The 11,518-nt window shown below is 36.0% G+C and overlaps 1 protein-coding gene and 1 long non-coding RNA gene across 3 annotated transcripts; one reads left to right on the plus strand and one right to left on the minus strand.

Moving 5' to 3' along the window:
• Positions 1–519: 519 nt before the first annotated feature.
• On the minus strand, positions 520–2,321 carry LOC130589677 (uncharacterized). The gene is made up of 3 exons (XR_008967289.1): positions 2,292–2,321; positions 2,150–2,183; positions 520–903 (listed from the first exon to the last, which is right to left on the minus strand). It is a non-coding gene; the product is annotated as an uncharacterized LOC130589677 (long non-coding RNA).
• A 784-nt stretch (positions 2,322–3,105) lies between these two features.
• LOC104883840 (uncharacterized) lies at positions 3,106–11,301 on the plus strand. 2 transcript variants are annotated; one of them, XM_010668405.4, is made up of 8 exons: positions 3,106–3,294; positions 3,589–4,436; positions 5,363–5,551; positions 5,659–5,750; positions 8,780–8,839; positions 8,953–9,022; positions 9,855–10,058; positions 10,465–11,301. In XM_010668405.4, the coding sequence occupies exons 2-8, from the start codon at positions 3,750–3,752 to the stop codon at positions 10,849–10,851; spliced, it is 1,689 nt and encodes a 562-aa protein (XP_010666707.1). In that variant the 5' UTR covers positions 3,106–3,294; positions 3,589–3,749; the 3' UTR covers positions 10,852–11,301. The 2 variants fall into 2 exon arrangements, with proteins under 2 accessions (XP_010666707.1, XP_010666706.1); XM_010668404.4 differs by having other exon boundaries at positions 3,600–4,436.
• The last annotated feature ends 217 nt before the right edge of the window (positions 11,302–11,518 follow it).

Genomic DNA, 11,518 nt, shown 5'->3' on the forward strand with positions numbered 1-11,518 from the left:
CTCTTCCTTCTCCTTCCGACTGCAATAATGAATCTAAAACAGAAATAATTAAAGTAGTGGAAGAACATAAAAATAAGACTCCGATCATCAAATAAACTGAAAAAAATAATCTTTCAGATGACAATGAACGAAAGCTACATTGATAGACATTGTAAAGGATTCTTGTGCTTCAATTGAGCATAATATCCTTAATAAAATGAGTATTGATATATATTATTGATTTTGTATTGATTAATAATGAAAAAATGCAGAAAAAAAATTTTAAATTTTTTTGGGGTGTTTAACTACTGCGATTTTGACCAAAACCACAACAGTTAATAGATTAAATGATGCGGTTTTCCTTCTTAACCGTATCAGTAAATCATTTACTGATCCGATTTTGGACCGGATCAGTAAATAAATAGGATTTGCTGCAAGCCCACCTGATGCAGACCAAAATCGCATTAGGAAGCCTGATTTTGACCACATTAGATGGGCATTTTTCCACTAGTGTATCTTTGTAGAATTCACTATATAAAGTTAATATCAATTACCAACCCGGTGCATACTAAATTTGTAACACCCCCACGACTCCTCCTTATATAAACTAGGAGAAATTGCGGGAGTTGTTATGCCACGCATGACAATGCGTAAGGCTAATCAGAGAATACAACGGAAGTCTTTTAAAATAAACTGAAAATACTTTAATACAACTGAAGTAAGAAGTATGTAAATGAGTTACAAACTCGGAGACTATCCCATACTAGTCCTATCTTCAAAAGTCAAACCTTGACCCCATTGGTCAAGTAGAGTCAAACATAAAATTCAAATAACTTAAATAATAAAGTACGCGTGTACTAAAACTCCCATCCGGATGCTTATGATTCCCATGCACATCAAGAACTTGTACCTGCAACTTCTTCTCTAAACTCCGCTCGCCAAATGGGTCATCACAGGGTAGTTGAGGAAAAACAACAACCAAAAGAAAACAAAGAAACACATACATCAGCAACACTGAGTACATAACACAACTTAACTAATGCGAATAATAATGCATGCAATCCTCGACAACTTCAGCTTGCTCTTCTTATGACTCTACATGCGACAAACATATAACTGTACTTACTAAATACTTTCTTTTATTATTATTTGGCAATGAACGGGCACCGTCCTCCTCTTGGAGTCATACGGGCTACTATTCCTTGTGTAAGAGATCCCACACCTCTGACTAAAGTTCCATGAACTTTAACTAACTCGACTCGAGAATTTTAAGCTTGTTAGTAATGAAAGAGGGTGAGAGTGAGCCTCTAGACTCAACATCTCAGAGATAAATAATACGAATGACACCTAGTCCACTCAAAGATCTTGATAATTGGAATTCTATAAACTTGCTTGATAAAATAAAAGCATTAGCATCGTCATGCTAAGCTATATGCAGGAGTATAGTTTCACACTAACTCCCCCCTTATGTTCAATACTCATGGGGGATCCATCCCAAGAGTTTTATTGCCAAAACCCATTATGTGAGACACAATCACAATAATAATACATCTAGCAAATAAATTAATTTCTTATCTTTCTTTAACAAGTGAATGCAACAAACACTATAAATAACTCAATTCTAATTTCTTTGAGACATTGCTCAACTTATTACTTTAATGACTCCTTGAGTCCTTTCTTACTTTCATAAGGATCCATGATCCAATCAATTGAGTCCTTGCTCAATGATTAAACTGCTTGTGAGACCTTGCTCGATACTTAAAACTTGTGAGACCTTGCTCAACTTGAAAGCCTTTACTAGTAGGCAAAACCCACTATAAACTAATACTTAAAACTTCATAAAGCTATTATTTCACTAATAAATTACTGCTGTAAATTAATTAATAATAATAACAGATTTTTTTTTTAACAAGTGGTTCGAAAACCACAACCCAAAGCTACACTCACTGGCGGCCACCACGAGCACCACCCGCACCACCACCAGCGCAGCAGTAGCAGGGTGGCCGTCACCACCACTGCCGGCACGGCGGTGGCCCATACGACACTTCACCGGTGCCCAGCCGACGCCCCACCATGACGGGTGGCCGAAAAACTCAAGCTAAAGGAGGGGCAAGAGAAGGAGAGAGAAAAATAAGGAAGAAAATCCCAAAAATTTCAGAAAAATAATTACCTTTTTGCTTCCCTTTGGTATTTGCAAGATCGTCCTATATTTTTCAAAAACAAAACTAAATTAGAACTTGAACTTTGAAGAAAATTAGTTGAAGAACTTACTTGAGGAAGAACAAGGATTTGAGAGGAAAACCCACTTACACCTTTTTGAGGAAATAGTGGCTAGTGAAGAAGATGGAGAATGATGGGAAACTTAGGTTTTCCCCCCTTATATAGTGGTAGTTGATTTGGGTAAAAGACCAAAATGCCATCACTCATTAAATTGCCAAAATACATTTTATGATCAAATTGCCAAAATAATCTTCCTACTAATATTAATAAAATACTTTCTTGAAAGGACTAAAATACTTCTTTGTGAAAATACTCAAATACTATTTTGGTAAAATGACCAAAATACCCTTCTGCTCTTAAATACTAAAATTAAATAGGAACCATTTAATTAAATATCTTAAAAATATGGGGGATTAAAAAAGTAGTGTGCACCAAGTCCATTTGAGTTTTGTTTTATAAAGTTTATACTTGAGCTGCTAACTTCCAATCTACAGTGGTTACATTTTTCTTGTCGAATGCCATTTTATTGTACTACAAAGCGAAAAGCTTCATACATGCCATCTATGTTATCTGGACTTTGCTAGCAATGTCATATGAGTACATATCCGACTGTTTGATCCGGCATTTCCAAAAAAAGCATGACATGGGGAGCTGTTTGAATTTTGGACACTGGGACGCGTATGTCGAAATTAATATTTATAATATAAAAATGAAATAATTAATCCAATAATTTAGATTTTATAATTATCTATTTCTAATATACTAATAAAATTAAGGTAGTTGTTTAAAAAGAATAACAACCTAGCTTTAGTTTAGCTATAGGCTAAGAAGAACAAAATTATTTTTTTCTAAAAAACATAACAGAAGAAGGAAAAGAGAGAAGGGGAAAAAAAGAAAAAAGAAAAGAAAAAAAGTCAGTCACCGGTCACGTGAAAAAGAAAAGAAAAGAAAAGAAAAGAAAAGGAAAAAATGAGAAGGAAAAGACAGAAGATCGAAGAGACCGAAGAACTGATGAAGAAGAGATGTTCACATTGGAATTCTTGGGTTTGAAACTCTAGGGTTTTGCGCTGCCTTCACATTCGTATTTCGTAAATCGTAAGTGTGCAAATTCCATCTTACTTAGTCTTCTAGTTTTAGATCAACTATTTCTTCAAATTTTATAAGTTATGTGGTTTAATCCATAATTCTTTTCAGCTAATGTGACTGTGTTATTTGTTTACATCTTCCATTTTGGCTTATTGTTGTTGTTTCTTGTCCTTGCTACTGAAAGTGCCAAGAGTTGTTGTTATTGATATCTCAAGGTTGCACAGTTGCCTGCCTATACTCAAGTCACCATTCACTTTATGTACTAATTTCGTACATGTCTTGGTGTTATTTATTAAAATTTAGAATTGCTACAGGAATAGAGACTGAGTGAGCATCTTCTTGGAGAACTGCTGTTTGTGATCACATCTTGTCATCTTGTGTCTTTCCAGTTCTTTAGAAAGTTATTGTAAGGCATTAAGTTTTTTCCTCTATATCCTCGTGCCACTCTGCTATAAAGACCTAAAATGAGTGGCAAGACCCGTGATCATACAAACCCCAGAAGGAATTCATCACAAAAGCCAGAAGTTCCAAAGAATCATAATCATAAAGATGCCATACCTGGGACGGATCTTTGGACAGATGGACTTATCTGTGGATTTGAGTATGTGCGAGCTCGCCACAAAGTGAAGAAGCAGAAGTTTTCTTCAAAATTTCCGTTCTCACGAAATTTGGGAAAGGATGATTTGCAGAAGCAAACATTTACAGATGGACAAACTGATGCCTGTGGTCAAAATAGGGTATATAATCCAGACTCTCAATACCTCCCTGAGTTGGAATCTCATCATGCTTCTATATTGGATGACCATCTGGATAACCAAGCCTGTATAATGGATCACTTTCATGAAAGCCGTTGGGTGCCAATTGGTTGGACTAGAATTTCTCAACTTGTTCAAGAAGTTCAAGTAGATTTTGACTGGGAATCTCAGCAATTTGAGTTCATTGATCAAGAGGATGATGTTTCAGTGGCAGAATTGGCAGCACCATATTGGGAACGACCTGCTGGTCCTGTATGGTGGTGTCATGTGGATGCAAGTCACCAGAATATCATTTTATGGCTTAGCAATGCTCAGTGGCTGCACCCAGCTGTCAGTATTGCTCTGAGAGATGAAACCCGCCTGATAAGTGAGCGAATGAAGTACCTTCTTTATGAGGTGATATTTCTATCTCCTGCTGATACTGAGTTGTTTCTTTACCAATTTATTGTCTGTAGTTTACCAATTGAAGTTTTGAATGGATGTACTTAATTGCATATATACATTGCTGTTTGTAACATTACTAATAATCTAATATTATATGGAGATAATATCTAGAAGTCTTGGTCACATAAATGATTTCTTATCGCGCTTCATGTTAGCCAACCTCAATTTATTTTGGGACTAGGGCTTTCTTGTAACCTTGATTGCAAGGAGGAAATCTGTTAGTTTCGTTATTGAAGCAACTGTAAACAGAGAAGATATAGATATAACTGAGAGGGAATGCGTTTTTTTTTTTTTTTTTTGGGGGGGGGATAGAGATGGTTATTAATTTCTTTCTTTGCAAGGCTCTCTCTCTCTCTCTCTCTCTCTCTGGCTTCCCATATACAGATTACAGAAGTTGCTATGGACTAGGGTTGCTCAAATCCTGAACTTAGTTTAATTTTCTCTCCATCTCTCACCTCTCTTTAATCCTCATGCCTCCTCCCTACATTTCATTTATTTAAGAACGATGTAAGTAGATTATATAGATGATTTAGATAAAATATTATTTTTTCAAAAAGCGTTATGGTTATAAAGATATATTAAAAAATCACTTAACCATGCCATATAACCTAATTGGCTGATGCATTGTGCTATGTTTGGATCTTCTATAAAAGTGGTTAGTCAAGTTCTCTGTGTCATCATCGGCCATCGAGAGGAGAGGGGACAAGAGCAGGTGTCTACACATGGTGGATCAGTCTATGTTTGTTCTTAAAATCTTTCATTATAAGAGGAGGGTGGTCTGAAGATGTAAAGGGAACTCTGCAGTGCTGATGCTAACTTACTAGATAATCTATGGATTTTGGAGCTGAATACAATATTATTTTCTTAATCTTTTTCAGGTCCCAGTTAGAGTTGCTGGAGGGCTATTGTTTGAGCTTTTGGGGCAGTCAGCAGGTGATCCTTTAGCCGACGAAGATGATATTCCTGTTGTTCTACGTTCTTGGCAAGCGCAAAACTTTTTGGTAACAGCAAGGCATGTTAAGGGATCTGCATCAAATATAAATGTGTTGGGTGTGATGGAAGTTCAGGTGCGTCCTTTCTCGCTGAGAATCCTTCTTGCAATTGCTAGCTGTTTATCGGTTTATCCTATATCATGTGTCAGTGTAACTGTGTCTAAATGTTACTTCTTTAACAGGAGCTTCTTATTGCAGGTGGTTATAATGCACCTAGATCAGTACATGAAGTCATTGCACATCTAGCCTGTCGTCTTGCACGTTGGGATGATAGGTGATGCCATTTAGCTTCTATGTACCCTTCCTAGATAAAGAAACTTATATTAGTGAAAAAATTATTACTAAAACTCTGGGCGCTGCAGTACAACAGTCCTTTCAAATGATGGAAAAGAATTCTTGAAATAAGAGACAGCACACCAACATGATGACTCTAATGAACAAAATTTAGGAATAATGCTTTAGCACTATGTTCTGTAGATATAAGGTCACTGCCAATTCCAAATTCTTTGTTGTTGGAGTTCTATATATTGGGCATAGCCTGGTGTTTCTTCTTTAAATGTTAATGTCTGTGTTGCACATAAAACATTTCAACTGAGTATTTACCTCCCCTACAATCAGCGTGTTTCACTTATGGTAAAGTGCTTATCTTACTTTCCATTTGTAGACATCCAAAAGAATTATCTATTTCCTTAGTAAAAAGGATTGCGTATTACACTATTACCTATGAAGCAAATAAACCTCTAGGCACTAAGGTTTGTCCGTTTTGGAAACGACTTCATCCACGGAACTCCATCCATTTTCGTACTGATGAAGCCTGGAAATGGTTGGGACCAGAGGGTTCCGCGTTATATATACGTTTCAGAAACCAGACTGTTTTCGTGCTACATAGTGTATTATTGTCCTTCACTGAAATAAAAGCTATTGAGCCTCTTATATAATTAGCTCTATCCAGAAGAATCATCTTGTTTCCATAAGAGGATAGTGTATTACTGTCCTTCACCGAATATAAGCTACTGCGCTTCTTATATAATTAGTTATCATTGAGAATCCAATAGGTGAATATGCTCACCAGTAAATTTATCTTATTCACTTTTGTATATGAAATAAAATTGCGTCTTTTGGTTTGATGCTTGCTATTCTATGATCATAGCATCATATTCACATCTAAAATTTTATGATTAGTTTTTTTCATTTTAGATGCAAAGGACTTCAGTGGCCTAAGTTTGTTCTTGGTATGATGTCTTTGGTTGGGGGATTTGACCTTTTGCACAGGCCATTCTCCCATCCATGTTTATAATGTTATCTTATCTCCACATATTATCTGTTTTTTCACGTATATTTGTACAATGGTCATTAACTTTTTAGAATGTCATGGAAGCTGGTCTATAAAAGGGAGATAAATGATCTTCTTGCTTTCATTTCTTAAGCTTGTCTCCAATGATTTTTATATACTTTCTCCATCTCATAATAGAATTCTGATTTGCTTTTGGCAAAAATATTAAGGAGGAGCCTAAGGTGGGCCATTTGTAATCTATTATATTGAAGATTGGAAGAGGTAGATATGATTGAAGATAGTGAGTAATATTATTGAGAAGAGAGAAAAAGTATATGTGATGGGTACTAGCAGATATCTTTATATCATGACCAATTTGGTCCCAACTTAAAAAACGAATTTGGTGGAGTATTTTAATTTTTGAGACATCTCAAAATGATAAATGGGTATGATACTTTGAGATGGAGGAAGTACATGGTTGAACCTCTGTAACTAAGTTTAGTCCCGTACAATGTTCTGGCCTGATGGGGAGGGATAGTACTGGCATTGTATAAGTAGTTGGTTATTAGCTCTAAAAAAGAAGTCAGTCAGTTAGAAGAGGGACATGGAAAAAGAGAATCAGATCCCGTGTAGATACAGGAGATCAGAGAGAGAAAAAATCATGTTAATCATTGTGAGATTTTCCTCTAGTTTTTTCTTGAATGTGGGAGAGAACAAGCCTCTGTTACGGTTGCATATATCTTTTAAGCCAGATTTTTAAAATCTTAATCTTCTCCTTCTTCTAATTTCTGCACAGCTATGACGGTTCATATGAAAATCCGGCTCCCCGCACAATATACACTATGTTTGATTTTAGTGACTTAACTTGTAAGATAAAGGTTTTTCAAGGTGAAATCATTCACCTTCATTCATCGTTGGCAATGTCTTCCAGCGACACAGAGATCTTCCAGGGTGACCGCCTTTGATGTTTGCGTCTCTTTTACTGGAAAAAGTATTTTTCTTGAAAACTTGAAGTGCTCTCCTCTTGTAATTCGGTGGGGAGGGTTATGTTCTAAAAACCTGACAGCTTCATTTCACCAGCAACTTATAGGCTCGGGTAATATGAAGGAAAGTAAAGATATGGTGGAGATCTGTATCAATTAACTAAATGTGTCCTGGTTAGGATGAGATGACTTAAAGAGAAATATTTAACTTCAGGAATTGTTTGGTGAAGCATGACAAATTTGGCTTCGCATTTTGCCATCAGTTTGTTACTGGAATCGATTTGTTAATGCCAGAGCTAAGGCAACAGATATTTGAAACTAATCTAGAAGAATTCGTTTTGAGTAGTGGTAGTTGTCTTCTCTGTTACGTTCCGGAGATGCACTCATGTGGTCATTTGAGGGGGCTGAGGGCTTTATTGTTCAGGAGTTGGCATGACATTTTTATGTTTCAAATCTCTGGAGAATTCTTTTGGTTTTCAAGCTTTAGTATCCTTGTGCATTTTTCTTCTCCTAATAAATTTCGAAAGTGTAATGTAAAACTAAGGGTTTTGAGGAATAATATTTCCCTCTTTCTTATTCAAATTATTGAAGTCGGGCTCCACAACTGGAAATTCACATATGTTAGATATAAATATGTTGCCTGTGTTTTACAACCGAACCAGAGATTCATTAGCCATTTACGTCTCTGTCTCCTAACTTGTCATACTCTCTTTTGGCATATTCCATAATTTGCCATACCACTTTCATCTCCTACATATTACTATTATGCTGTACAATTACTTCAAGATTTGAACTAATTAAACTCAACCATCATTATCATGGCAATGCATCAATAGCTTTGGGAAAATAATAGTATTTCTACCTGTTTGTGCGAAAAGCCTAATCTGTAAACGGAACACTAAGTCTAAAACGCCAGTCTAATATTGATGTTTAACCCTTTTACAGTTTTACTATATTAGCTTGTTCAATTACCAATATAATTACGCAATTGCTATCCTGTGCTTTACTGAGTCTTTGGCTTTTTAATTTGTTTTTGTTGCTCTATAGATTATTTAGGAAATCAATCTTTGGTGCTGCAGATGAAGTTGAATTGAAGTTTGTGAACAGGTATTAGCATCTCCATAGTCAATACTCAATAGTAGTGTATATCCTTATAGTTTGCTAGGTTGAATGTGATTTGGCATACAAATTTGGTATTTCATACAATGTTTTATGAGTAGGAGGAATCAGGAAGATATGCATCTTTTTGGCGTGATTCTCAACCAAGAAGTTAGAAAATTGTCAAGACAGGTAATACGCCTTCTCTGTACTGATTTATGTTTGCAGTAGTCTAATGTTCCGTTATGAACTTAGTAATTTATCATTATATTTCCATACCATTTGTGGTTTAGTGGCTGAGTGTTCAACTTGTTAAATTGATGAAAGATACTTTGATAATCAAATTACGAAACCAAGTTCATTTTCACTTGGTAGGATCTGAAAAAAAACTGTCCTCATATTGATTTGAGGAGAGATATTAATTGTATAATATGTGGATTCTGTGACAAGATGTACTACCGAGTACCAACTGTGACGTGGTCCCTTGAACATAAAACTCTGTTATTATCAAAATAGGCTCCTGCCTAATACTTCATTCCATATTAATTGTAACATTGCCTTATCTGGTAATGTGTTCTCTCTCTCTCTCTGGAAAACATGCCAAACATACATGCTGCAATAGTAGAACATGTGAAGTCCTATTAAAATAGGCTCCTGAAAGGGTCTTGCCTTCTGCAATTGTGAAGTTCGTCTACATCTTGATCATTTCTTTCTTTTTTAATTGGGTTTTTTGGGTTACCTTCTTTTTTTTTTCTCCATTTGGTACAGTAATTTTAGCATCTTTCTTGTCCAACTGTACTTCTTGACTGGTGTGATTATTTGGAAATTATAACATTGTCGTCTCCCTTGTCCAGAGATAGCTTGTGTGATTTAAGCATTGGGATCTCTTATTGACATATGGACCATTTCAACCGACCTTTTCTGTCGTGAACTAATTGCTTACCATCTTTGCATCACACATCCTTTATTCATATTTCATTGTCTATTCTGGTCAGTTGTCACTGCATATGTTCTCATTCCTTAGGTCATTAGAGTTAAGTGGTCACTCCATGCGAGGGAGGAGATCATGTTTGAGCTGCTCCACCAGCTACGTGGCAATGCAGCTAGAAGCTTATTGGAGGTGGTAAGAAAGAGTACAAGAATAATGCTTGATGAACAAGAGGCAGTTCGTGGTCGCTTATTTACCATTCAAGATGTTATGCAGAGCAGTATCCGTGCCTGGCTGCAGGTTGGTATATGCTAATAGATTTTTAATCATAATATCTCTGGATTGAATTTTCCAGGTGGCTACTTTGTTCAGGCAAAAGTTCTTTTTTTTTTTTTTTTTTTTTTAAATTTTCCTGTGCAAACGTTGAGGAATCACATTCCTGTTTTAGTAACTAGTGTTCAACTACTCACAAAAATACAATACGCACTGTTTAGTGGTCTTTGTCAACTAACACCCTGAATGTTGGCAGGGAGATGCTTATTAGAGAGTAGAGGGAACAATATTTACTCCTTACCTGTTTAACTTAAAGCTACTTTGTTGCTATTGCTTAAAAATGAATGCCTTATAGATATGGATAAGACTGATAAGAGTATTTTGGAACTCAGGGAGAACATATAACAAAAACCTGTGTTGAATTTTTATACAGGATCAAAGCCTTCGAGTTACACACAATTTGGGTGTCTTTGGTGGATGTGGACTTATTCTATCAATCATAACTGGGCTCTTTGGTATCAATGTCGATGGAATGCCCGGTGCTGAGAATACACCATACGCATTTGGTCTATTTACAGGACTTCTACTGCTACTAGGGGTTATTTTAGTTGGGGTTGGCATAATTTATCTTGGACTAAAACGGCCTGTCTCTGAAGAGCAGGTTGAAGTAAGGAAAATGGAACTTGAGGAGTTGGTGAAGATGTTCCAGCATGAAGCAGAAACTCATGCCCAAGTTCGTCAAGAAAATCCACGACAGAGTTGGCCAACCATTGCCAGAGATCAAATCCTACATGATGCAGAGTTTGTGGTAATTCCTTAAGGACGGAATTTCACATGTCTGCTTGCTGATTGAACTTCTGGATCAAAGTGAGTGCAGATGGAAATATGCTGGTGTTCAGACTGCTTATCATTGCCTCCAGCACTTGTCCTCTATGACGTAGCTACACTGGCCGATAGGGATCTTCAACACTACATTCGAGCAGCAAATGAGATAGTAAAATGCAGAACTTAGCTGAATATAAGTGGCTAGGCTTCTATTAAGAAGTTGACTGTGGGATATTGTCTTGATAAAAATGAAAGGGCGTCTTATTGAGAAGTTTTACTTTCGGAAAAATAGATTAAGGGTGTATTGAAGTGCACAGCGGTGTAGGGATACTAGATGATAATGTACTACTTACTAGTACTACTAATTACGTGTAAAGTGTACATAAAATGCACTTATCGTTACTATGGATATCTTTTAGTAAACCATGTAAAGAATTTGGTTAAATCGTTTGACCTGAGAATATTACACAGATAAAAGGAGAACAGAAGATTACCTGTTCGCGAGCAAACCTTGTCATCCTAAAAATGAGAACAATAATAATGTCTTGGGTGGTCGAGGTTTATAGTAATTTAATCAAATCGAGCAGTATTATATAGAAATTAATTATATCAGGTAAAAATTGGCTATATTATATAAAAATCGACTATATCAGATAAAAATC

This window comes from Beta vulgaris, chromosome 8 (assembly GCF_026745355.1).
Source record: "Beta vulgaris subsp. vulgaris cultivar EL10 chromosome 8, EL10.2, whole genome shotgun sequence".
Taxonomy (NCBI): domain Eukaryota; kingdom Viridiplantae; phylum Streptophyta; class Magnoliopsida; order Caryophyllales; family Amaranthaceae; genus Beta; species Beta vulgaris.

Coding starts and splice junctions, on each gene's coding strand:
- LOC104883840 (XM_010668405.4), top strand. CDS start 3,750: ATGAGTGGCAAGACCCGTGATCATACAAACCCCAGAAGGAATTCATCA. Junction 8,840..8,952: donor GAATTGAAGTTTGTGAACAG/GTATTAGCATCT, acceptor TTTTATGAGTAG/GAGGAATCAGGAAGATATGC. Junction 10,059..10,464: donor GTATCCGTGCCTGGCTGCAG/GTTGGTATATGC, acceptor ATTTTTATACAG/GATCAAAGCCTTCGAGTTAC.